The sequence below is a fragment of the Leptosomus discolor genome, chromosome 3 (genome assembly GCF_034619465.1).
Source record: "Leptosomus discolor isolate bLepDis1 chromosome 3, bLepDis1.hap2, whole genome shotgun sequence".
Classification (NCBI taxonomy): domain Eukaryota; kingdom Metazoa; phylum Chordata; class Aves; order Leptosomiformes; family Leptosomidae; genus Leptosomus; species Leptosomus discolor.
The window spans coordinates 67,609,679-67,637,061 of record NC_141393.1 but is presented as its reverse complement, the minus strand read 5'-3'; the positions used below and the strand labels follow the sequence as shown (position 1 = coordinate 67,637,061).

Genomic DNA, 27,383 nt, shown 5'->3' with positions numbered 1-27,383 from the left:
AATGGCTGTTGGGGGGAAAAAAATTCTTGTTTTATTTGGGTTGGGTTTTTTTTTTGAAAGGAAGGTCTAGACAGGAAAAACAAAAAATACAAGTTGCTTTACCTGCGCTGCAGTGTTCTACAGGGACATGTTGGGGTGAAATGGATTTATTTCTGCTCTCTCCTCATGTGATTTGTCATGTTGCAAGTGGAAAACAGCACACTGCATTCTTCAGCAAAATGCTCCAGATAGTTTTGTCTGTTAAAGGTTCTTTGCTTCAGGCTGTATCAAACCCATTTTTAATCTCCTTCCTTACAGTGAGGGAAATGGTTTGTAAAGAGGGCATTGATGTCAGCTCACTGTTGTCAATATTATCTAATTTCTTCTTCAGAAAATTCTTGTGTTAATTTTTAGTGCAGGGCTTTGTTGTTTTGAATTTAAGTCCACTTTGTTTCCTGTCCCTAATGCATTGTCATCTTTTTTCCCAGAGCATCTATTTCCTTTATGTAATGGAAACTATCACACTGTCTTCTCTTCCCTGAAATGGCTTGTGATAGGCCAAATCCTGCACTGATCATATCCCATCCCAGTATTACTCTGTCAAGTGCAATAAATCTCTTCATAATGTTTCGTTGGCTGGAAGACTCCCTCACCATTCTTTGTCGAATGCCCAAATGCCACCATGCATTTCTGTTGCTATAATAAAGACCTCTTTTTCTCCATACACTCTCTTCTGCCCTGGAAGACACACAATATTAAAAACAGTCTTTTTTTTTGTGGTCCCTGCATGAAGGTTCACCTGTCTTGTTGAGTTGAATTATTCCGAAAGCTGGAGTGTTCAGCTGTTCTATGTTGCCAGTCTTCTCTCCAGAGCCAGAACCACATATGGATGTTCAAACTCCAGCCTGCTTTTCTGCCTTAGGGGAGATTAAACCTCCAGCTAAACTTATTGAACAAAGCCACCTCAGTCACATGAAGATCTGAGTGCTGTTTGGTATTACAGGTTTGGCAATAGTTAAAGTTCAGCAGTTCTCCATTATTTTTTTTTTTACTGGTAAGAAAAAAGAAATTAAAGGAGAACTAAAGTTGTATGGCAGTGCTTATGCCACCCCCTGTCATATGGGATGGTAGAAAATCCTGAAAGATCTGAAAAGCCAGAAACTTGTGCAGCAAAACACGGCCTAAATGTTAATGCTGTGATGCTGAGAGGTGGGCTAATGCCTTTCTGTTCTTATGTCAATAGGAAATAGCTTAAGCAAATTTGGATTAAAAAAAAATTCTCCCTAATCCTTTGAAACAAGATCACACAAGCTAAGATGAGGGAAGAGTGTACAGAATGTCTGTCTTTGGAAATGCTCAGAGCTTGACTGAGTAAGACCCCTTGAACACAATTATTTAACTTAGAAGTTGAATCCAACTTTGCAGTAGTTTCTCTCTTGAGTGGGAAGTTGGACTGGGTGGATTCCAGAGGTCCCTTCCAATCTATGTTATTCTATGACTTTTGGGGCCCTTTGGCAAAAATGGATTTCAGACAGAAACTCCACTCTGCGTAGTATTAAGTTTCAGTTTGGGCTTCCTCATAACTAAATCCTTAGTTGTCTTTTGACTAGCCTTTGGTGAGATTGCTGCCTTCGTGGGGAGGCTCTGGTTCCTGGTGTGGAGGTACATAGAAGTTCCACTGGAGAGGTTCCACTTCCTTATTATTAATAGCTTTTTAGTTAGTCTCTAAGTATGCAGCTTAGATGGCTTCAAAGTCACAAGAGTGCTGAGGCCTTTGTAGGTCTTCTCTCAAATTAAAGGAAATTATTTTAAAGCATTTTGTCTTCAAGGTTTGTGTTCTGATAGCAGCTGTCTGTCTTCTCTCAGGTTTTTGAGAAAAAGCAACACTTGTTTACCTTGTCCTTGTTCAGGTTTCTGTAAGGACCAAGGCATCTAATGTGCCAAGTCATCTTCAGTGTACTGCAATACAGTACACTGTAGTACAGTCTACTATTGTTGATTTGAGTATATTTTTAGATCAGGATGTTGTCCCTCTCTATCTCCTTCCTCTTTCTCCTTGCTAAGAGAAGAAGAAAAGTTTTTAACAGTGAAAACTGAGGTCACATGTGACCCTCCTAATTCTGTTTCCATTTTTAGTCTAGCCAAAGGCTTTACCTCTGAGGATGCAAGCTTCCATTTTATAGCAAGAAATCACACTGAGCCTGGCTGAAAAAGAGATTTTTGGTTAACCCATTTTACCATAGAATCATGGAATGGTTTCGATTGGAAGGGACCTCAAAGATCATCTAGTTCCAACCCCCCTGCCATGGCAGGGACACCTTTCACTAGACCAGGTTGCTCAAGGCTCCATCCAACCTGGTCTTGAACACTGCCAGGGATGGAGCATCCACAATTTCCTTCAGCAACCTGTTCCAGTGTCTCACCACCCTCAGGGTGAAGAACTCCTTTCTTATATCTAGTCTAAACCTGCCTTCTCCCAGCTTCCAACTATTACCCCTCGTCCTGTCACTGCAGGCCCTTGTAAAAAGTCCCTCCCCAGCCTTCTTGTAGGCCCCCTTCAGGTACTGGAAGGCCTCTAGAAGGTCTCCCCAGAGCCTTCTCTTTTCCAGGCTGAACAAGCCCAGCTCTCTCAGCCTGTCCTCGTAGGAAAGGTGTTCCAACCCTCTGACCATCTTGGTAGCCCTCCTCTGGACTTGCTCCAACAGCTTGATGTTGTTCTTGTGTTGGGGGCTGCAGAGCTGGATGCAGCACTGCAGGTGGGGTCTCACAAGGGCAGAGTAGAGGGGCAGAATCACCTCCCTTGACCTGCTGTCCACACTTCTCTTGATGCAGCCCAGGATACAGTTGGCTTTTTGGGTTGCGAGTGCACACTGTTAGCTTGTGGTCATCCTATCATCCAGTAGCACTCCCAAGTCCTCCTTCCCAGGACTGCTCCAAATCCAGTCATTGCCCAGCCCGTATCTGTGCTTGGGATTGTCTCAACCCAGGTGCAGGACCTTACACTTGGCCTTGTTAAACTTCGCAAGGCTGGCCTGGACCCACCTCTCCAGCCTGTCAGGGTCCCTCCGGATGGCATCCCTTCCCTGCAGCACATCAGCCTCACCACACAATTTGGTGTCGGTGAACTTGCTGAGGGTGCATTTGATGCCACTGTCCACGTTGTCGTCAAAGATGTTAAATAGCACCAGTTCCAGTACCAATCCCTGAGGATCACCGCTTGTCACTGGTCTCCACTCACACATTGAGCTATTGATTACAACTCTTTCGAGTGTGACCTTCCAGCCAATTTCTTATCCACCAAGTGGTCCATCCATCAAATCCATGTCTCTCCAGTTTGGAGACCAGGATGTCATGTGGGATGGTGTTGAAGGCTTTGCACAAGTCCAGATAGATGACGTCAGTTGCTCTTCCCTTGTCAATTGATACTGTAACTCCATCATAAAAGGCCACCAGATTCATCAGGCAGGATTTTCCCTTGGTGAAGCCATGTTGGCTGCCACCAGTCACCTCCATGTTTTCCATGTGCCAAAGCAGAGCCTTCAGGAGGAAGGCACAGAGGCGAGACTGACCAGCCTGTAGTTGTCCAGGTCTTCCTTTTTTCCCTTTTTGAAGACTGGGATGATGTTTCCCCTTTTCCAGTCAGCAGGCGCTTCACCAGACTGCTATGACTTCTGCGATATGATGGAAAGTGGCCTAGCAACTCAGTCTGCTAGTTCTCTCAGGACCCATGGACGGATCTCATCTGGTCCCATGGACTTGTACACCTTCAGGTTCTTTAGATAGTCATGAACCTGCTCTTCACTTACAGTGGGTGGATCTTCCTTTTTCCAGTCCCCGCCTTTGGCTTCTGCAACTTGGGCAGTGTGGCTAGAGCCCATGCCGATGAAGACTGAGGCAAAGAAGTCATTGAGAACCTCAGCCTTCTCCATATCCCTTGTGATCAGTTCTCCTGTTTCCTTCCAGAGAGGGCCCACAGCTTCCCTGGTCTTCCTTTTATCACTGACATACCTATAAAAGTTTTTCTAGTTACCTTTGTCCCTGGCCTTATTTAATTCTATCTGGACTTTAGCTTTCCTTACCTGATCCCTGGCTGCTTGGACAACTTCTTTGTATTCTTCCCAGCCTACCTGTCCTTCCTTCTACTTTCTGTAACTTCTCTTTTTGTCTTTAAGTGGTCCAGGAGTTCCCTGTTCATCCACGCAGGCCTCCTGGCACTCTTGCCTGCCTTTCTCTTTTTCGGAACGTATTGCTCCTGGGCTCAGAGGAGGTGCTCCTTGAATATGGACCAGCTTTCTTGGGCCCCTCTACCCTTCAAGGCTTCATCCCGTGGTACTCCACAAAGCAGATCCCTGAAGAGATCAAAGTCTGCTCTCTTGAGGTCCAGGGTAGTGAGCTTGCTGTGCACTTTCATTGTTGCCCTGAGGATCTTGAGTACTAATATTTCATAATCACTGTAGCCGAGGCTTCCCATGAGCTTTATGTTAGCCACCAGCCCCTCCTTGTCGGTGAGAACAAGGTCCAGCATGGCACCCCTTCTCGTCGGTTCCTCTGCCATCTAGAGAAGGAAATTGTGATCAATGCATTCCAGGAACATCCTGGGTTGCTGGTGCGCTGCTGTGCTGGCCTTCCAACACATGTCTGGGTGATTGAGGTCCCCCATGAGGACCAGGGCTTGTGAACATGAAGCCACTCTGTAGAGGGCCTCATCTCCTTGGTCATCCTGGTCAGGTGGCCTGTAGCAGACCCCCACTATGATATCACCCATTATGATATCACATCATCTTGATGTTCAAGTTTTATTCTGCTGCTGCTTGTTTATCTATGTCAAACAAAAATTCATTAAGATGGCTTGCCCCCTCTCCTTCATGGCGTACCACTTAGGGGAATGACTCTTTCACGCAGAGACACTTGAAACACAAGGTTTGGTTTGAACCACTAGGCTCTGGAAACTTGAAGGCATGAGAATATGATTGTATTTTCCTGCTAAACAACTTGCCTCATTGTAACTCTTGGTAGCTTTGAAGGCTTCGTTCTGGCCACTCTGTGTGCTGAATAATCTTGCTTACACTTGGTACACAGAGGAGAAACAAGTGAAAGCAAATATCAACATCTACAGGCAGCTTTTTAAATACAAATAATTGGGTTTCAGCTAAGCGCTTCAATATGTATTGAGCAATGGGGGCTTCCTTTAGGATCTCTGAAATTATTTTTTAACCAGTGAAAGCAGAAATGGAATCAAACTCCACAAAATCATGCCTCGCATATTTCTTTCTGACTAAACTTTGTGAGCTTTTTTGTGCCCTCTTATTTTGTTACAGTTTCTTCAGAATAACTCAGTTGGAGGCGAGCAGAGGTATCTTTCACCAAAGTTGCTCTGGCTCAGTTTAAATCTTGTTGAATAGGTCATTTAAATATACCCCTCAGACTGTAAATGTCTCTTATTCTTACTAGTGATGTACAGAGTTTCACTGGTGAGAACAGGCAGCCTTGATCCAAGCTTGAAGTTTATATGGAGGAAAACAAATAGATGATGCTGAGGGAATTGTCAGCTGAAGACGTGAGTTACTGGATGCAACAAATCAGATCATCTTGGTCAAAGAAGCACAAGAGAAACCCATTTAAAGGTTATGCTTTAGCCTCGGCTTCCATTTCGGTAGAACTGCTGTAGCATGAGGCACCCAGGACTGCAGGCTGTAGCCAGAACATTGATATATGAAATTAATTTGACACCTAAGTTAGGTATTGAAGATTTTTTTTTAATAAATAAAGGTCAAAATATGCTTTGATCACAGAAGAACTGTAGTAAACCATTTAATTAACAGCTGGCTCCCCACCCTGCAACTTTGTTTTTGAATATGGGCATCTTCTTGGCTATAACATTCGTTTGACGTGTAGCAGTGAGCACCGCTTACATTCTCAAGTCTATAAGCACTGAAAAAATCTGAGACCAATGTAAATTACTTATTTTTTTAATGGATCAATAATCTAAATATTGAACAGCTGAGAAAGACGCATTTCTAAATGATTGAAACAAGAAAGATGGTCATTGATTCTCCAGCAATTTCCAGAGGAGAGCCACAGAACCTTTGTATGCAGCTCGTGGAGCTTTCTGGTCGTTACATCCATTGAATATAAAACTGTTGCATTGCAGGTAGTTTTTTGTTTTGCTGTCCTTGGCTTGCGATATCCCTTTGAGTAAGTGATTCTTGGTTGTAAAAAGCCTTGGGGGTCTGTGAGTTAGCTCGTCATACTGTAGTCTGGTTAGTGTTCACATGGTGAAGCATGTGACCTGGAAGATGAATGTTACTGAGAATCGCTAAGTACCTGGAGAGTTAAACCACTCTGCTTTTTGGGCTATGTGCATTGCTACCCTGGATGTACAGGGTACAGTGAAATGAACCACTGCTGTGTGATGCTCTTTCCTAACCCTCACCTACTCTTTCTGGAGTTGCCGCTCCTCAGTACATTTTAAGAGCTTTCAAGACGTGTGACCCTAAAGTCTGCTAGTAACAGCTGTTTTGTGAATTTTATTAACAAATCTATGTGTAAGGAAAATCACTTTTGGCAAAAACAGACCGCCTTTTTTTGTTTTGTTTTTAAACAACCACAAATCCAAGAGCAATTCCATTTTTCTGAACAACTCTGAAATTACCGAAGATGCTACTGCCTTCATTAGCAATTCCCAGCTCTTCTTTTTTTTTTTTTTTAAGTTTTTAACCTCATTTCCTAAGATCATGTAACAGTGTCATCGGTTCCTTTGCTGCGTCCCGAACCCTGTAACCAAGCTGAGTCCAAGGACCAAGATTGAGAAGTGCTAAATACTTCACCTTGTACATCACAGAACCATCCTTCCCTTTTGCCCTGTTCCTGCTGGCTGGAGCCTTTTGAATTTATGAGCTGCTGAGAAATGAGGGATGCCATTCTTTGCTGACACGGGTTATATTTACTGAAGAGGTGATGAGATCTTTCAGAAGTTTGGAAAAGTCTGAATTCTTGATTAGTTCTCACTAGACTTCTCAAAGGTGAAAGCAGCATCTTAAGGGAAGTAAGCAGTTCTTGAGCATTCTGGAAGAGCACTATTTAAAAGCTCAGGCTTGTGGTCAGGGACCTCTCAGCAACAGTCATAGAGCTTAGCTGCCCTTTTTGCCTTCAGAGATCACTTTAAAATAATGTATATAATAAAATATGGCCTGTCAGCAAACATTTGAATTCAGAAGGTGCAGCAGAATTCTGTCATGCTCAGCTTCTGCAGTGACACAACTAGACGAGAATTGCTTCAGAGTGTTTAATTTGTTGTGGTATATATACATGTTCTTTCCCATTATCTCATATATATTTCAATTAAGCCTGAATGCAGAAGAAAAAGTAAAGCAGTGAGCTGTTTCTGCCCAAGGGTTAGGCATGAGGCTTTTAATTGTGGAAGTGTCATTTCCACGTTGAAATTGTTCTGAGTTTTCTGATTGGGGTGGAAACTGTAGAGCTGCAAAAAAATTGCTAAATGACGATTTTAATGCTTGTGTTTGGGGAGCAAACAAGAAGCAAATACTCCTGTGTGTCGCTGGTTAGCAGTTGAGTACGCTCCATGGTCTTCCAGGGCTGTTGAGGGCAGGAGCCACTGGTGGGATGCTCGATGAGCTTACAAGCTCTTGCAGAGTTCGGGAAGTGTTTGATTCCCCTCAGTGCCCACTCTTTTGCTTACCTTCACCTACCTCTTAGGACTAATTCATTATCTGAGCTTTCCAGAGCACCCTGCCACCTTGCCTTGGACCTGCTGGCATGTCCGGGATGCTGCCCGTCACAGACAATTTCAGCTTATCAAACTCTACCAGGCGAGGCTGCTGCTGGGGTACCTGGGAGTTGTATTTTTCTCATTTAGCTTCACTTTTGGGCTCTCTGCTTCCTCAGCAGATGGCATTTTTATCATGTTTTCAGAAAGTCCATATGGCCTGAAAGAGAGAGTATCTCTTTAATTGTAAAACATGACCACCTGTTCTGATTTTAATGAATGCAGTGAGCATTCGTCTTCATATATCTACTTAAAAATAGCTGCTTCAATTGAATTAGAAAAAACCTCAATTGGGCACCAACACTTTAGCTGCTGAAATAATCAATTAATAATTAAGTGGCTAATTTTAGAACCCCCTGGCCTTGCCCATTCCCTCAGACTCGTTGTGATCAGAGCAGACAGTGATTGATTGCCCTGCCAACGCCAAGAGGCACATGCAGTGCTGGGGCCAGATGCTGGCAGACTTCGAGCTGTTTATTGCGATATTTAGAAGGTGAATGGAACTTTGTGTCTGTGCTCTGCAAATGGACTTATTTTTCCTGCTACAGCTCTTTCCTCTTTGCATTGCTCCAGCTGCTCACACGAAGCCATCCGCAGGTACCCCTTTCCCTGCCACCCTCTGAAGGATAAAATCTGGTGCTCAAAAGGTATCCTAATGACAGGCCAGCTGGAGAGGAGGTTGAAACTGTAAGCAAAAATAGACTTGAAAGGCTTATTTGATAACTGGCTCCTAATAGAAAGTCTTGCTAGAATCATTCTGCTCATTAAAATAACAATTGCATGTTAACTGTTTTGTAGCTCCTGCAGCAGGTATGCCAGCCAGATGAGAAAACGTGGAGTTTGTTGGCTCAAGCTTTCAGAGAGGTGGAAGGGATCAGGATGCCCAAATCTCGTTAGAGTGTTAACACTTAGTTCAAAGTCCGTTTGAAAATTAACCCCTTTATTGAATAAGCCTGTTGCAACATCATTTTGTTCTAAAGCTAATTAAAATACCCAAACGGTAGGTACACACTGGGATTTTGGTTGATAAGTGTTAGCTGTTCAGAGGGTTAATATTGCAGAGGTGGAAGAAACAGGAGCGTTTGAAAGATTGCTTGGGGGTCCAGCAGTTCCCAGCGTTTGGTGTTAGCGGTAATGGGCAATAGCTGCTGGGTTTCAACACAATGAGGTAGTTCGGCAGTTCACTCATAAGTGGTGGAGAAAACTTGGGGTGTCCGCTTGGAGCATCTACATTTACACGATGAGGAGGGAGAGAGCCAGAAACCTCTTACCAGAGAAGGATGTGATCCCATGTTATGCAGAGAGCAAGATGCTGGAAGCAGTTAGAGGGGAAGGCAACTTTCCTGCCTGCCTCGTTTTATGGAAGGTGTTTCTGACACAGTCTCCTCCATCCTGCCATGGCCACAAATTAGCCTGTTAATGAGGGGGAGAAGCTACCCTTGCTGGTCTGATGGTGGTTGCTATAGCCTGATCGATGTAAATCCAGTTATCTCTCAAGCCACATGGGATTTTGAGACAGCTGGTTGTTGTTTGTATGGCTGAGAGCCCTGCTTTTGAAATGTTGTGCAAATACAAAAATAACCATAGCTATTGGCATTTAAATTCATTTCTATGTAATCTTTATGACAAACTTCCATTGGTGGGGTGTTATTTCAGTGGGAGGAGGGTCAGAACATTTTTTTCAGCTGACGTCAGGGTATTGCAAGTTGCTTGGTGAGAAAGGCGTCCAGCTCTGTTTCCTTGCGTGTGTGCGGCCTTCCCTCCCTGCACTTCCAGAATAGCAGGGCATAATTAAATGAAGTTCAACATTAAAGGCTGAAAGTCAGGAAGGGAGCAGCTTATTAACCTTGTTGAGCTGAAAAGAGCACTGGGGGTGTTTGGGAATTGGGTCTCTGTTTTCTTGGGAATTGACATTTAGTTGTGCAGAAAATAAAATGTATCATGAATTCTGTTGCGATCCCTTTTATGTGGTTGTGGCACTGCAGCACACTTGTGAATTAAATCTTAAAAAGAACTGGAATTTATTCTGTACTCTCATTAGCAGAAATGCTAATTCTCTCTTGATTGGTAATAAAATCAAAGGAGAGAAGCAAAAAACCAAAAGTATGGAGGTTACCCATTTAGAGTAAGCATGAGAAATTTAATCCCTGGTTTGCACAATTCAGTTTAGCAGACAGACTGACTTTTTAGCCTGGAGTTCTCCAACACATTCCCAAGAGGAGACAGCGTGAGGAGGGAGAAGGGGATGCAGGGAATTAGAAATGGCAACTGGAGTGGCTGGGCAGGGAGCCAAGAAGGCAGGCAGGAGGCAAGAGTCTTTTTAGCTGCTGGCTTGCTCGTGGGATAAATGGAGTTTGTGGGAGGACATGTGTATGTGCACACACATGGGCATGCACCTTTTTCCCTCACTGACTCTTTGAAAGGCTGCTTGGACCCTTCCGGACTGAGTTTTGGGGCCATTGGCCATTCTAAGAAGCCTGCTTAAACACTCCTTTGCTATAGTGCAGACTGTTTATCCTGCATGAGGCTCTGAGTGAGATGTGGAAGCTGCGGGAGAACTTTTATTGTGAGCTGATTTAGAGGTCCTGTTCATCCTTCCCAACTGATTAGATTTTGCCCCTTTTCTTTCTCACCTCCAGATCACTGTGTTCACTACTACGACCTTCGCAACACTAAGCAGCCAATCATGGTGTTCAAAGGGCATCGCAAGGCAGTCTCCTACGCAAAATTTGTGAGCGGGGAAGAAATCGTCTCTGCGTAAGTATTGCCTTTTATGTAGGCTAAAAACTTTGTAGCCCTTGCTTTCTGGCGCTCTTCAGGGCCATCGTGCGAGTTCACCTGCGTGGGTGGGTGTGCTCGCTAGCTGCCGTGCTTTTGGGAAGCAGGTCGTTGCTTTTTTCTAAGACAAAAAATAGAAATGAATTCCTGATGTCACTTGTCTCTGCTCTGTCTTGTGGAGCTGAAATCCTTAAAAGAAATACGTAGACAACTAGATGCAGTTCCTGACCACAAGCCCTGACTTTGGAGGGCTGCAACTGGACTCTCCTTTTACAAAGTGCTGCGTTTGCTGAGGGTGCTCCTGACCAGAGCTCTACTGTAGGGAAGGCTGCTAGCAAAGCCCTGAGGATAATAATAATCTCCAGTAAAACACAGCTGATCAGTGACAGAAGTGATCAAATGGTACTGCTATGTCTGAAGAGATTTACCCACAGCCTGACAGCAAGTCAAGTAGGACTGACTGATTTGTTCTCCGATAATCTATTAATATGCTCTGTGAAGGCACTTTTTAGGATTTTTACTTTGGCTAGAAAGTAGACAAGGAGAAGTTGTGTTACATTGTCCTAATGCCATGCAGATTTTCAGCCAGGGGAGACCATAAGGTCTACTATGGAGCCTCTGAAGAATAATATTCTACAGCTTCCGTTCAGTTACATGGCCAGATGTGGCTGCCCCAAAGCTAGATATGGCTGCCTCAGTTCTAGGTAGGTTTTCAATCACGTGAGAATGAGCATGTCTGTCCGATCACATAGTGGAAGGTTTGAATGACTGGCCATGAGCCTCTTCAATAAACTAGAGGTGAGCCCCTCTTACACAGTGGGGAAAATGCAAGTAACCTTGGGGGGCTGCAGGGGAATCTTTGACCTCAACGTGCTCATGTATAATACCAGAGGGCAGCGGGAATGGATCACAGGGGTAGATCTGTTCCTAGAAAGTATGCCTGCTGCCTTGTACCAAACCAATGGTTATCCAGCTTGCCTCTGTCCCATGTTTTTGCACAGTTTGTTCTAGAAGCCTGGAGCCAAAGCAGGGCATTTTAAGGTGTATTTAGGCTGCTAGTGAATTATTCTGAGCTGAGCTGTGTGATGAAAGATTCTCTGGTGGTTTCTGGTACTGTTTATATTTAATCATCTCCTCTCTTATTTCCATTAAAAATATAACTCTATAAGGGTGCAAATTCATACCTAGAACATAGGGAAAATTAAATTTAATGCTTCGAACCAAATCTAGGTAAGAAGAAAGTGTTTAATAAAAATAGGAGGAGGCTGGGAATCTTTTACAGCCATGATCAAGTGTCATCTGTGGGATGTTTCAGGACAGAATGGCCCTGTCCTGCTTGAGCCAACCATCTGAGAAAGCTTATCCCGCAGTCCTGGGAGGAATACAGATAGAGCTGTCAGACTTAGACAGTCAACAGCAGGATGAGGGAACTAACTGGAGGGTTCACCTGTCTTCTCCTGCATGCACAGAAAGAAATGTCAGAGTGAGCAGATTATTTTTCATTACTTTCTTTTGCAAATTGAGGAGAGGAGTCAGCAGTAGCGATTCCCAAAAATACAGCATTGATTTCTTTTAAGGAAAAATTATATGCATATTCAGATTCTCTAGATTTCTAGCTAAAGCTGTTTTATAGATTGCATTGATTTACTTTGCCTCATAGAGTTAGGCTTTGACCTCAAGGGTGTTCAGAACTGCCTGGTATTTAGCACAACACATTGATTGCAGTGCTGATTTACAGAGAGACAGATTTACCAGAGCAGCACATCCATGATATTTTTTTGGAGAGGATATGAAGCCAGAATACCAGCGTAACACCAGCAGGATCAAAGACGTTTTCCTCTCCCTGCACTCCAGTGGCAGATAACTTTCTTCTTTTATGGCATGCTTATCTTAAGCAATGCAAAGATGGCTAGAGTTTGATGGAAATTTATTAAGAGTAAAAGCATTCCATTAGTAATAGACTTTAAGTGTTTTTATTTTAATGAAGAGGTCTAGAATGTATGCTACTAAAATATAGAGGTTAAGTGCCGATATATACGAGGTCTTCTTGATGGGTTAGCTAATAGCAGAAGCTGTCACAGGAGTCTGACAGCTTATAGACCAGGGTTTAGTCTTTTGCTGCTTTACCCTGCTTTCAGAAAAGTTTAGTTTCCAGGCAACTCTGAAGTTTTTAAAAGCAGCATTTTAAAAATATGGCTGCTCTAATAGCACAGAAGGCACCTCCCTCTACCTGTAGGACAAAAAAGCAGTAGTGTATACCTTTTGCCCTTTCTGTGAGCAATGCTGCTACTATGATGGTAAGGGCAAGAGAAGGGAAGGGAAAGGGAGCAGCTGTATAGGGCAGGGGTGGATGTGGAACAAGCATTGGGCAGAGAGGACCCCCTGGTCAAGACCCAGGATGAGGAATGCACTCCTGCTTAAGTCACAGTATTACAGATAAAGTTCATACCTTCATTCTGATCTGATCTCATACTATTATTACAAATTACTAACAAATCTCGCTGCAACTCCCTTATCGCTCCTTTTTCATTCCAGTTGTCATTGGGGACTGAGATAAGATTTTTGCAGTAATGCACAAGGTGCATCTCTCCTTTTGTGCTATATTTTTAGGTATATATGACACTGGTGCACAGCTAATGTCTTACATCGTTGGTAATATTTGATGGATATTGGGTTGGGGTTATTTTCCCTTCAACTCTAAATATTCAGAAAGCAGCAAGGTTGGGTGACATGACCTGCATGAGAGGAACGTTGCTTGCCTCCCCTCCCTCCCACCAAGGAGGCTGACAGGTCCTGCTCCCAATGTCTTTCAAATTTAAGATCAGAAAAGCACTACCCCTTTCCTCATGGGTGGTTTCGCAGGGTTCCGGTCCCACCACGTCACCATTTGTTCCCCTACCGTGGAGCATATTGCCATAAGTCAGTGAGTGCTGGCAATTGCTAAAGAATGCTGTCTGTGAAATGAGAGGCTTGTGTCCCCTCAGGTTTGGGGGAAGAAATTAATCCTGTATCTCCCAGAAACCTGGGATCTTCCTGTTTCAGTTGAGCTCTGCTAGGCAGAGGAGACTACCTCCATCTCCATTTTTTTTCCAAAGGGAAAATGTTTGCTTACAGTAAACAGGAAAACATTTTGAAGGCAGGTATGTTTGCATTTGGGGGAAGAGTGGAAAACATCGATTTTGATTTAATCCCAACAGAGTTTGTATATTTTTTTAATAGCAATATTTAGCTTTGCTGCCAAAGTGAAAAAAGTGAAAGTTTGAGATCTGTATCCATCCATTCTCAACTACACATGAGAAAACCTCATCAGTTTAATGCTAATAGCAACTCTGAGTCTCCATAGATTTTTTTATATGCTGCTGCTTAGTATTGAGCAGGAGGAGGAGAATATGCTTTCAGGGCAGCTGAAGGGGGAGAAGACTGCTTCCTACCCAAGTTCTGTAAAGGCCTGAGTGAGAGTTGCAGCTGGCATGGAGAAGGGAGCAGATGTCCATGTAGAATTTAAAAAAAAAAAAAAAAAAATTTAAAAAAAATTCTGTGTATCCTGGCTCTGTGAGGATCTGGAGGAGGCAGTGGTGGCCCAAAGGCCGTACAGTTCAGTGGAGGACTCTGCAATTGATAGGAGAAAGGAAGTTAGTATTTCAGAAAAGTTTTTTATTCAAACATGTAATGCATTTTGACAGGCTACTAAAATAATGTGATACCTTTCTAAGCTCAAGCTGAGTTGCGTGTGATTGAAAGTGGGATAAATCTCCTGGAGTGCACTAAGACTTCCTACGTTTACATTGCAAGTAGGGTGTTAAGGAGCAGGGTTGCAAGCAAGGAGTTCCTGCCATATGGCATCAGGGTAACTTCAGGTATTGTTTTCAGGTCAACAGACAGTCAGCTGAAGCTGTGGAATGTAGGGAAGCCTCACTGCTTGCGCTCCTTCAAGGGTCACATCAACGAGAAGAATTTTGTTGGGCTTGCGTCCAATGGAGACTACATCGCCTGTGGTGAGTAGAGCAGCCATCCTGACAAACGCTACTGGGACTCCTTGGAGCTGGTGTCTCTCCAGTTGCCAAGCACACCAGCAGTTGTGCTAGGTAACTGTGTGTGCTTTTTAACAGAGGATTATTCTGAACTTCCACCCTCCTTACCTTCCTAGGGAACCGTGTAAGGACCCCTGACCTAAGGGTGTCTGTAGTTGGTTTCCTCCCATTTCAAATGGGTTCTTTGTATATGATGACTCGGATTTGTTGTTACCAAAAATCAGCTACTAATGTAGTTGCTGTTGATACGACTTTCAAGTTTATCAACTGACACTTCCTACCACATCTTTCTAAGGAACGGGCAGTAGCCTGGACCACACGAGAGTCCTGTACTTGACACTTAGCATGGCATTCTGTGTGGTGAAGCAATAATGCCTTCGTCATGAACAGCTCCCTAGAAGACTGAATCATCCTGAGGCAGTTACCCCTTTGGCTGTTTCTGTCTTTTCACCACACAAGCTGGACTGTTGAACCTCTGTAAATCCACAGGTCTTGGTGGGAAAGCAGTGACAGGCTGATAGCTGTGGTATGAGCAGTACAGCTGTGCCAGCACTGAAGGGAAGACCCTAGCTTGTATATTCTCTGATCTCTGTACAGCTTGCAAGGCAGAAATTGGGATGGATTTCTAAATAAAGCCTGCACACTGTCTATACTCTCTTACTTAAACCTCCACAGACCAAACTGTCATACTTGATTATGGCAGGCAAAACCACGACAGTGCTGCCTGCCTTAGAGCTGTAACACCAAGCAGACTAGGTGTAGCGTTGTTTCATGTGCTAGTGTAGGTGCTCTGTTCTGCTCAAAATGCTCTACCCTAAGGAAGTGATGGGAGACAGTTGACATCCTGTATGTTTTGTAAGTGTGCTGCATATTGCAGTTGTCCTGTAATAGGACCTGGTCCTGTTATTAAGCATTTGCTGTGGAGCATTCCCGGTTGCCAGAGCACCACGAGCGTGATGCTAACTACAAGAAGGAAATGTCTGGTCTTGTCTGAAACAGTGAAAGAGCTAAGAAGCCCTGTTTCTGTTCCTGCTACCAGAACCTAATCTTGTATTTTTTATTTTTTTTTATTTCTAGGAAGCGAAAATAATTCCCTTTACCTATACTATAAGGGCCTCTCAAAGACACTGCTGACATTCAAGTTTGATACAGTCAAAAGTGTCCTGGACAAGGACCGGAAAGAAGATGACACGAATGAGTTTGTGAGTGCTGTATGCTGGAGGGCACTACCAGATGGGGTAAGCTTTCTGCTCAGGCACCCAGCTGGGTGCAAAAGGAATGCCTCCTGCTTTCTCATGAAGTAGCATTGCTGAGGGTTTAACTGCACTTGGTATTTTCCCTGTTTATGGGTGTTGCAGATTGGTGTGAGAATGTGAAGATCTGCAGGGTAACTGAAATGCTGGGGGAGAAGGGACTGCTGTGCTCTTAGTGCAAAAACCTTGGCGTTTGCATTTCTCTCCTTGGCATCTGAAATCCCAAAAGCAGCGTTGTATTTTTGACACTTGATATTTTTTGTGGGTGCATTAGCAGGATTTTTGTTGCTTCAATGAAGGCACCTGTAGATACTCACTGTGGAGCCTTATCTCAATGTTAATGTGTCTGTATGGGTGTGCTCATTGAAATACAGCCCCCGTGTTGAGACGAGTAGATATGTAAAGGAGGCGAGCCCAGGCTGCAGTCACCTCAGTGACTGTTCCAGTGACACTTAATTCATATACATAGCATGTGTACTAATGCTGCAGGCAGACCTGACGTAGGTTTTCGGCACGGAGCTGCTCTGGAGAACAAAACGCTACTTTTGCATTCAGAGTGCTCTTGAAAACCTTGCACTAAAAAAACCCAGACTTGAGTACGTAACTGTCTTGTATGTACAAGGGTTTGCAGATCAGATACTTGATGGGCTTGTTGGGAGGGGGAGGAAAGGCGCTTATCCTAAATACAATCCTCCAAGTAGCTAAAGTGGAATGTTGCCTAATTGATGTCCTGAGATGTTGCATTCACAAAGAGAGTGTTTTGGAAGGGTAACATCTACCAATCTGTTTCCATATGAAGAAACTGTCCCCACAACCATGATTGAATTGTCACTGGCATAAACTCACTTCAGATGGACACTTCAGAATCAAAACAAAAAATAAACCTGAGTGTCTGAAACTGCATTTTGGATTTAAAAGTAAAAAGTGAGCTGTTGTGGTTTGAATGGTGGGCATGAGACTCAGTGATGTAGGGTCACCAACTTCTTTCTGGCTGGGGATTTAGGAGGATTTGTTATACGCAGATGTCATGTCTCAGATGAAGAGTGGCTGTTGGAATTTGCATACTTTGTCTTTCTGCTGGATAAAAATGTGCTATGGGAACCTGTGTGTCCAGAAATGCCCTTCCCTGATCCGTCTTCACTGCAGTGTTTCTGTGTTGAGTTGTCCTGCCCACTGACTTCCTGGGCAACTTTTCCACAGGCAACAGGCTGACACTGATGTCTCACCCCTGGTGTTATTTCTGTTGCTGTCCGCTCCTTACCAGTCTTTTCTCTGATTAATGTCTTTTTATTCTGATAACACCTTCTCCTTAAGTCACTGAAAAACTTTTGAGCAGTCACTAACGGCTGTCAAGCAATTCTTCATAATCAGTATGAAAAATATTGTGCAAAAATGTAATAGTTAAATTAGGCCCATCAAGATTGCACCAAATAACATTCAGGCTTCACTCCATTAAGCAGCGTTCAGAACCTGTTGCTATTCTGATAATTTTTTTCCTCAATCATTCCTCTGCTTTTCCCTGGGCTGCTTCTAAATCAGCCTGTTTCTCCTGTGACAGCCACAGTACCTGGCTCGCGTTTGTAAAGAAAGCAGCAAAAAGCTGCCTGGGATCTGTGAGCCACTGGCTGAGTGTTTTGCTTCGTGTTTTACCTCTGCCTGTGGCGCATGCCATCCTGCTTTACATACCTAGCAAGCAGCCTCGCTTGCTTTTGCCAAGAAGCCTTAATGCTTCCTTGCACCATGTCTCCAGTCCTCCTGAGACAAGAAGTACTCTTCACAGATGCAGCCGCACATTTCTCTTCCCTCTTGTACCAGCACAGCAGTCCTCTCCGACCTAATTGAGACTTTGCTCATGTTCTTAGGAAATTAAATTACTGTGCAGCCAAAGGTCACTTATGTCCACAAAGACTTGCTCGAATGATGAAATTCCTCTGTTCTCCATTTTGATAATGTTTCTGAAGTTTGGCATAAGACTTTTTCAAATGAGCTTCATATGTACAGGCTTCCCTAAAAGCTGGCATGTTTTTAGTGGTGCGCAGATGAACTAGAGAAGGCCTTTGCCTCGCAGAGCTGTCAGCATCTGTGGGAATCAGGGAACCCACAGCCTATTTCTGGCTTAACTGCAGACTTTGATCCTGGGTGAGTCACTCTGCCTTAGTTCCTAATTATTAGAGTTCCAACACCTACCTTTCACCACTGGCATTGATCATGCCTGCTCCGATGAAGGGTGCGTGCATCGAAGCAGCTCCAGCCTAGTGGCTGTGCAGAGCCCAGCGTGGGCTGGGAAACCTGCCCCAGAGCTGCAGGAAGCATGGCAAGTAAACGTCATACTGCTGTGGCCGTGCTGTTCTCCCTGCCTTGCTGGGCTGGTTCAAAGCTCACTTGCTTGTCTCCATGCCATGGTCACGGGGCAGTAGCTTCAGTTTGCTACCGGAGTGTTTCTGAGGGGGGTGATGCGTGCACTGTGTGCCAGCCTTTCCCCAGGGCTCCCCAGTGGAGCAGACTCTCTTCAGTTTTCCTACGGTGTTGCTCTCAAGGATTGTTCTTTAATTAACCTTTCGAGATGAGATGAGTAAGTTTCAGATCTGTCAGTTATCTTGGGAAGCATGAGTACATGTACTCCTTCACTTCATGCACTTAAGTGCAAAATTTCAGATCCTAATTAAAACTTAACTGAAACTTTCAGATGAAATGTCATTGATTCTTTTCTTAAATCTATTTTTATGTATTTCAAGCTTTTACTTCCTCCTGAGCCAAAGTCAAGCTGTGCCAACAGCCCTTGCCAGAGCCCATCTTTTTTTTTCCCCTCTGCATTGGTTTTCCTTTGCTTACGAAGGTGCAGGGACCTTTTTGCCGGAGCTGTCACCTTTCCAACCGCAGAGGTCCAGCCAGGGCTTTCTTTCTACCTGTGTCAAAACGGTAACAAGGGAGATAAATTGTTCTTCGTAAGTGCTTATTAGCATTTTGCATCAGGCTTACTCAGTTTTCAACTCTTGGGTGATGTTTAGAAATAAGTGGTAGCTGGTAGGCTAATAGTTTTCTTAAACCCTTTGGAAAAAAAGCAAGCAAACAGAAAAATATCTCGGCAGGTACATCAGGAAGCAAACCTTTGCTCTGCTTCTTTCAGTGCTGTGTTTTGGACAAAGGTAAATAGGCTGTTTAATATTTTTTTTAAATAGCATTTATTTATAGTTTGTTGGGGAAACCATTTCTCACTTCTCATTTTACTCTAAAAATTGATCAGTATTTAAAGGTAGAGAAAGCTTCAGGACACTTCTGGCCTAAGTGACATGATAAACATGACTTAGACACAGAGAAGCTTTTCAGAACCTTCCCTGAACCAAATCCTTTTATTTCTCAAGTAAGGATTTTACCGTATACCCGTGCCATCCTTTGTTCCTGGCACCTTGGCAAGATTGAGCCAACTTGTTTTGATGCGTGAATCTGGTCTTGAGATTGGAAAATATATTCTTCTATTTCATTAGCATGTAAGTAGACAATATTCTTGCCTGTAAGGATGCTCTTGCACAGGGAAAGGAGATTGTAGTAGTGGTAGTAGCTCACTGCAACTAGGTGGGTAGAGGTGTTTTATCTATTTTGAGAAGGTCACTCCAGTTATGTCCAGGTATGTGGGTAGGAGCTGGAGGAGATTGGTTTGTACTTCGTTTTCCCTTATGTGTCCTACGTGATGTTTTCCCCTTCCCTAAAGGGGACACCCTGTGTTTGGACCTGCTTTGCTATATGCAGAGTTTGAGATGTGCCTCATATAGCTGTGGAAATAATTGCATCTCAAGTAGCCCTTTTCCCAGTCGTGGTTAATCTTTCTCAGGAAGATGTCAAAAGAGAAACCAAGGCTGAACCTGCTCCCAGGACAGCAAAAAGGTGTTACTGCTGAACACAGAAGCAATTTGATTATGTAGATTAAGCATGGCTCAATCTATCATAATCACTGTAAAGAAGCCATTTAATTTTGTACCTGTTTGCATGAGTATTCATTACTGCCGATAAGCAGGTTAGCCAGGGAAAGGTTTCTCAAGCAGAAATGTCGAGGCTTTGATACCAGTGAGGAGATGCAGATAAGAGCAGGAGAACGCTATGCGAATTAGCTTAGATAAAGCTTTATATATATATCTCTTTTTTTTTTCTTTTAGAGTGGTAAAGAAGGGAAATCCATTGAGAACAGTGCTGCAGACTTTAACGAAGTCATCTCGCTGCAGTGAATGGGTGGGTGGTGGTTAAATGATGGATGCAGAGGTCTCTAGGCACTTGGGAAGAAGGCTATCTGAGCAGCAGTGTGGCAGCACTATGAAAACATCTCCTCTGCCTGATGGGGGAGAGCAAAGAAACATGTATGTGTTTTATTACCTTGTTGTCTCTCTTCAAAAGTAATTTTAATTTAGGGGAGTCTCAAAACAATCATCTAGCCACAAGTGAGAGAAGCAGGCTCTGGGACTTCAGGCCTCAGGTTGCCTTTAATCACTGCCATTTGATGGAAGTAGCTTCATAATTAGTCTTGCATCTCTGAACTTCTCTTTGTTAACCTAAGAGGATGGAAATATTCCCTTCAAATAGGTTTTTGGTGCATCTCCTCAGAAAACGAGCTTTTCTTACATTTATTTTTCCTTTCCTCTGAACATTCAGTTTTGTTTCATAATGATGTCTGGCTTGAATTCTTTAAATAGGAACCTCTAATTGTACCACAATAAGCTGGTCACTTAATACAGCTATAATCTTCACTGATGAAAAGTAGCTATCCTTTGTTTCCCAGTAGCCTAATAAATGGTACACAACATACACAGGAGCTAGTCAGAGACTCTGATAATTTACAGTCAGCAAATTGGCTCCCTTCACTGGAATTAATTTAGCAGATACAAATTATTTTGGGAAGTGATTCATTGCCATTTTAAAGTGTTAATTAATTTGGATGACTTATGAACATTAAAAATGAAACCTCCTTTGTCATTCTCAAATAACCAAAAGCTTATTCAGAGTCATTCTTAAGTAACTTGTACATCCCTTGTAGCTTGAAATATGAGTTCCAATGGAATTTGGGGGGGAACAAGTGTAAGACTTGTATTTTTGTATTCCGCTTTGCTGCTGAAATTTTGAAGTCTCAAAATTGGTGAGAATTTTAACTTCCAGCTTCAACTCAGTGTTGTTTTATTTTTGCAGCATCCTCAACTGGTTGTTCAGATGTTGGTTAAGATATACCTAGGGGTTAAGCTATGCCTAGGTAGTGATCTAAAGCTTACGAGATAAATGCCTGCCTGGAGTGATCAGACCCAAGCTGTCCCTTGCCTGCCTCTGATACCAGCTGTGGCACAGTTAGCAGCGTGAGTAGCTCCAACCGAAGTATTTTCAGGGAGGGTGCCTGCTGTTTTCTGACTCATCCTTTCTTTCCTAGACCAGGACTGGCCCATAGCATTTGTGTGCAGCATCTCCCAAACTGGTATTCTTGCAGGTTACTCTCCAGTGAAATACCATGCTACTGCTTCATCCTGCAAACATGGTGGTCTTCATGTCTGTCATGATTGAAATACATAGTAGTTCATGGAAGGCTGAGAATGATCAGCTTTAAAAAAAGCAAAATGTGACTTTGATCGGGTTTATTCTACTGTGTTGTTGTTCCCTGCCCTCGCAAATCGTCCAAGATTTCCCTTCCTCCCGTGGAAGCTGTCTAAGCCCCGTAGCATGCATGCTACAAAGCTTGTGGCTGTCTGTGCAATGCCTTCCCACACGTCTTGCTCTGCTCTCTGGCCTCTGCTATCTGGCCATTGGCAATGCTTGAAACAAGTTTTCTTTGACTTTTTTTTACTTTGCTGTTCCGCACTTCCCTTAGGTAGCAAATATATTTTATTTCTCTTCCATACTACCTTTTCCATGACTATTGCTCCCTTACTCATTTGAAAAATCTCAAATCTTTGTTAAAAACAAGTGGAATCCAGAATATCAAAAGACAGATCATACATCATGCATGCCTGATTTTTTTTCCCCAAATTTTAGCATATTACTTGTATACAGTGTGTGTTGATATGCATACTGTTTTATATACTGCTTGAAAACTATTTTTGTATGCAGAATAACTTCCACCTTGCTGATAAAAGATGTCTCAAGTTCAGCATGTATGCTTCTTTGTGCTGAACATGCTCATATATACCCATATCTCTTCAAATGCTCATTTTGGGCTCTATTATTTCTGTGGCTAAGGAGAATTAATGAAAAAATACTCAAGTGACTAACAATGTTTTATTTCCCATCACAACCCTTGGAGTCCAACTGCAGAGAACTTTATTGAAGGAAAAAATATCATATTCTATTATTAATAGTTCATGCATTATGTTGGAATCTCAGTGTGTTGACAGTTCGGTCCATGTGAAAGACCATCTTGATAATGTGATTATGCAAATGACAGGCTTTAGGAGAAAGTGTTTAATTTTGAATCTTCTGTAGAAGAAAAAAAAATACTGGTAAATCTTCTGTCGGTATTGCCGCTCACTGGTTGCAGGCCACCCTCTGAGCTTCCTCCCGGTGAGGGCAGTCATTTGCTGGATGCACCACTGCCACAGTCAAGCATGGGCAGAGGCAAAGGGAGTGAGGCAATTCCCTGATAACCCTGACCTCTGCCCGCTGTACTCCTCCCGTCTGGTGCATTTGGGAGGGAAAAGTGTATTGCACCATTTATTTTGCTGTCTCAGGGCTCAAGGTGGCACACTAGCTGGTAGCTGATGCATCAGCGCCTGTATTAACTCTTCCTTTTCTAGAGACAGAGCAGTTGGCCATGCGTAGCTGCGAATAGAGGGGATATAAGTCTGTTGCTTTTGTTCTGCTCTGAAAGTTCAGGTCTCCTGTGGTACTGCAGCACTCTGTTATCATTTTAGCTTCTATTTTAAGAATAGCTTCTCCAAGAAATGTAGGTGGCTCAGGTTTTTCTTTGTTGGTTTTAAATTTACATTTGCGAACTCAATTTCTCTCTCCTTCTGCCAGGTGGGGCTTTTTTTTTCCCCCTGCATAATTGCAGAAAATTGCCAAGGGGTTGATGTTTTTTTTGAAGTGAAGGCAGATCAAAGTCACACATGTTTCTTGAATGAAGGCAGCATTTACTCTTTCAGAGTTTTACAGCTGATATTTTCTTACCAGTGTGTCTCTTCTAATGCCAAGAGAAGTAGACAGCATGCTGTAGATAGGACTGAGGTCCTCCTTATCAGTCATTTCTTTCCTGGAGCAAGTGAATGACATAGTGGTCGACATAATTTCTGAGTGCTGTTGACATTACAGTTCCAGTAGCTGATCCCGATGGTGCAGCTGTAGAGATAATGGATTGCAGTTCATTGCCGGTGCAAGCAGAGGTCCAAGCAGGCTCTTGTTGTTTCCTAGGCTTTAAAAAATAAGAGCATCCCAGTGCAATCACAAATTGTATTGCTATGATACACACTGTGAACTGGGGACTCAAAGAAGTCTCTCTGCAGCTGTCATTACACTTCTAAGTGGATGTTTCTCTCCTGTTGGGACTCTGCTTCTTTAGTAACCATCAATTCTTTATTCAAGTGTCAGTTTTGTAACAGATGAACCCAAGTCAGGAATTCACCTGGAACCTGGACTTCATTCCTGACTCCATCCCCAACTCCCTGCTGAACCATAGTGTTACAAGGTACAAGCTGAAGTGCAGCAGTCTGTGTTATGTGGCCCTTTCTATAAGCGATGTCCCAAATGGTAGAACGTAATGGAAAATTACTTGTATTAGTGTGGTACTCAGGGTCACCCTTATACTGGGGTGGAAAGAGAAAAAGAGCAGATTCATATTCAGGGAGCATTCGCTTTTAGAGTTAAATAATTGGACAACTGTTTTCCCTCCCACCCAGCCTCTGCACTGCTGCTGTTGGGCCCCTTGGCCTGAACTCTGATATATATGCTGCTGGGTTCTAGAGGTGCTGATTAAATAATTGATAAGCCTGTTGTAAGGTTTGGGTTTGGTTTTTTCAGATGTCTGGAAACTTGCTTATTGTGAGTTGTAAGCTCCTCTATTCCCATGCTTGTTCTTAGTGTTATGTCTCTGTCTCATGGGCTTTTCACCCTCTATTGCCCTAGGAATTAGAAGTGGCAGGTGTGCTCGCGCTCTTCCCCCACAACTCTTAGCCTTTGGGTAGGAAGGCTCATCTCTAGTATTTTCTGGGGCTTTTATAAAGTATATTAGGTGTAGTGTCCTGGAGCAGAGCCCCCTGAAAGCACTGTAGGAGCCAGGCAAGTTTTGCACGTACTGAGCCAGCATCTATTGCCTGATCTCACACTCCAACCAAAGCTGGTTTCCTCTGAGTCAAAGCATCTCCTGCATTAGCAGCCTCTGCTATCTTTTTGACTGCGAGGTTCATGCTGGCTTTTTTTTTTTTAAGCGCTGTCTATGCACTGAAGTCTCTGGTTGGCACAAAGTGCCAATGACATGAGTTCTGAATGCTCGAAGCTAATCTCAGTAAGTTGGGCAGTATTCAGTGTTTTATGAAGCAGATGAAGGGGGCTATTTAAGATGGGAGCTTCAGGGGTAAAGCTGAGTTTCTCAATACTTAGTCAGCGCTAAAGGAGGGCTCTGGTTTCAGACCAGCAAGAGCAAAACGAGAGTGAGTGAAGCAGGTTTTGAAAAGCCATTGGCATTGGGCTATCTACTGCCTTTGAAGTCGGCTTCAATACAGCAGCAGAATTCCCATACCAAGGGTGTTTGAAACCATCACCGCTGGTGGTCTGCTGTCGCTGCTGTTCGAAGGTGGGTTTATAACCTCATTCCCTCTAACAAGTGAAACTGCCTCAATTACAGTCAAAGCAGTGTCACAATATTGTCTTTTTTTTTTTTTTCCCCCCTTCTTCAGTGCGTCTATTGATGGCAAGTCCTGCCAGGCCACCACCATTCAGTAGTCACAGCTCATGAACTGCATCAACCTTTTGCTCTAGCACTCCTAATTAAGCAATTTTAATGGCATGATTTAATGTTTTACAGAGTCTAAATGAAGTGGAAAAAATATGAACTGATTTTTTTTTTTCTTTCCAGCACAAGATTTTGATCAGATAATTTAACCTCTGGGTGAAATGGAAGTAGAAGCATTTATGCACAGGTGGTTTTCTCTGCAAAAGCTTTTCTTTATGTAGGTCTTTGCATTAACATAGTTACTGCTTGGCTTTGGGCAACTATTCTGAAGGCTTTCATATGCTTTCTACCCTTCTGTTATCAGTACCAAAACACTAAAGTGTTTTGAAACCCAGTAGCTTGTGACTAGCTTAATGCCAATTGTGTTGCATGTTAGTAAAGGAAGAACTAAGGCTTTTATGACACTCCTTGGAAAACCTGTCTGAGCAGGTTTGTGGGTTTGTTGCGTTTTTTACAACAGCAACACAGATTTGTATCCTTTTAACCTATTTAAAAAAGACTTAGTTTCCTTTTGGTAGTGTTCTGATCTAATTCTAGCTAGTGCTAGATGAGCTGCCTACGTGCACAGAGTGAAAATGGTCACTCCTTTGAAAGCAATCTTGTGTCCGAGTTAACACTACCTGGATATGTAAATAGGATATGTAATTATTTTATATGGGATACACACAGAATTATAATAATCAGTTGTTTCTAAGGAAGAGAAAGCCAGTATGGCAGGGAAGTTATGTTTAGTAATTTAATTAGTACCTTTTAGACAGAAAGTTACTGTTAAATTTGGGGTTGTGCAGCTGAATGGAGTTGCATTCACCCTTGCACGAGGTGTTTTGAATTCTGTGAGGGAAGCACTGCTTCAAACAATTATGTCTCTTATATGTTAGTGTATATCATAATCGCTTCCGAAGCTCTTATCTAGTTGCTAAAGCTGGAGAGAAGTGAGCTTTTTGGTGCAGTACTGAATTTTCTAGTTTTACTTCAGTATGTCTGAAGTGAATATTAAGTTAAGCAGAGCGGTATAGCTGGGGCAGCCTGGGGAGCTGGCAGATGAGGCAGTGTGTTGTTTCCCATTTATTTATAATAATGAGAGATACTGGAGGGAAGATAAGCAACATTACATATACTGGGAAGAAAGATTGTTTCAGATCCATTAAATAAAAAAAAAGTACCTTTTACCTGTAATCTGCAGATAGCACATAAATTAACTGCAGGAGGAGGAGGAGAAGCTGCATCCCTCCTCGCTACCTGTGCTGGCAGAGGCTCAGCATCGCTAGCCAAGTCTCCCACTGTAAATCAGGCATACACGATTTCTTTTTCTTCCGAGTTTCTGGGTTGATCAGTTGAGACCTTCTTGCCTTTTTCTCTCAAGAAGGACCTTCTATAAAGCAGAGTGCTCTGACAAAGTTTCTTCTGACCACCAAATAATGGCACATACTCGGGGGAGTATGTGCTTGGGGGATGCCTTGGTTCATTTAGAGTGAAATATCCTTGTTTAAAATAGGAGATTAATAGTGCTTCTGCATGTGCCTTGCTTTACAACTTGCACGTTAGCTCCAGCATTTGAAAAGATAAATCTGGGCCAACAGGAGTGGGGAAAAAAAAAAAAAAGAGAGAAAATGAGCTGGAAGTGAAATACAAATGTCCTTATTTAGTACAAAAGGATTCATCTTGCTGTCAGCTTTCTGTTTTCGTAAGGTTCACGCTTGGCTTGACAATGAAAAGAAGAAATCTAAATTGTTGGGAAATGTGTGAAAATCTAAAGTAAAACAGGAGTTAGAAGCTTGTGAAACTTCTCTTCTAGTGTTACAGCAGGCAGCAGCCTGCACTGGGAGCTGGGGAGTTTTCTTTGTTTCAGAACTTAAGAATATATATATTTACCTTACCAAAGGTAAGCAAAAATCCACACTGTGGAAAGTCACTCTGCTGATGCTCAGGTGTTTGTATAAGAAAAATACTGCTTTAGAGATTTCTTTTGGATAGATGTTTGGATAGATGTACAGTTACAGGGTGAAGGGACACAATTTGGCTGCCACTTTCCCAGCATATCCTTGAACGCAAACTCAGACCGTGTCCGTGTCTCGTGGCCACCCTCTGCAGCTATCCCTCTTCTTCCTGTCATAAGGCTCCTCATTTTTCCCCCAAGATCAGAGCTGTCTGCGAGCATGGAAGTGGGGATGAGGGCAGTCTTCTGCTTGTGAGCCCACCACAATCACTAAATCTTTGGCTTTTGCTATTCATTGTGAACCTGGGAATTACCCATTCTGGAATGGGGAGGGGAGCTATGAAAACTCATTTTTGTACAGATTTTTGAAGTTTCCATTGTTTTCCTTTGCGAGTAGATTCGAGGAGGGTTTATGATGCAGACAGGTGTATTCTCACCTGGGCTGGGGTTTCTGTATTAATTTTGGGTAACATATGAATGTAAAATTTGAGTCCAGCTCACTACAAATCAAAGTTAATGAAGTAATGAATGTAACACATGCCAAGCCCCATTGTCTCTGTCTGTCCTTATCCAGACAAATGCATACTCTGTGTGTGGCTTTTTTTTCTGTTAGAGGCCATTTCTTTATACTATAATTTATTTCTTCCTTGGAAGCTATAGTTAGGTAAGTAGACAATCATGAACTCTTCACAGGAGCTTTTCTGCTGAT

At 43.0% G+C, this 27,383-nt stretch overlaps 1 protein-coding gene across 1 annotated transcript in view; it reads left to right on the top strand.

Moving 5' to 3' along the window:
- COP1 (COP1 E3 ubiquitin ligase) overlaps positions 1–27,383 on the top strand; it is a 133,220-nt gene that overhangs the window by 84,758 nt on the left and 21,079 nt on the right. The window contains exons 16-18 of the mRNA XM_086462377.1: positions 10,405–10,522; positions 14,414–14,538; positions 15,652–15,812. Of these exons, the coding sequence (XP_086318503.1) occupies positions 10,405–10,522; positions 14,414–14,538; positions 15,652–15,812 (404 nt within the window). The remainder of the gene's footprint in view (positions 1–10,404; positions 10,523–14,413; positions 14,539–15,651; positions 15,813–27,383) is intronic.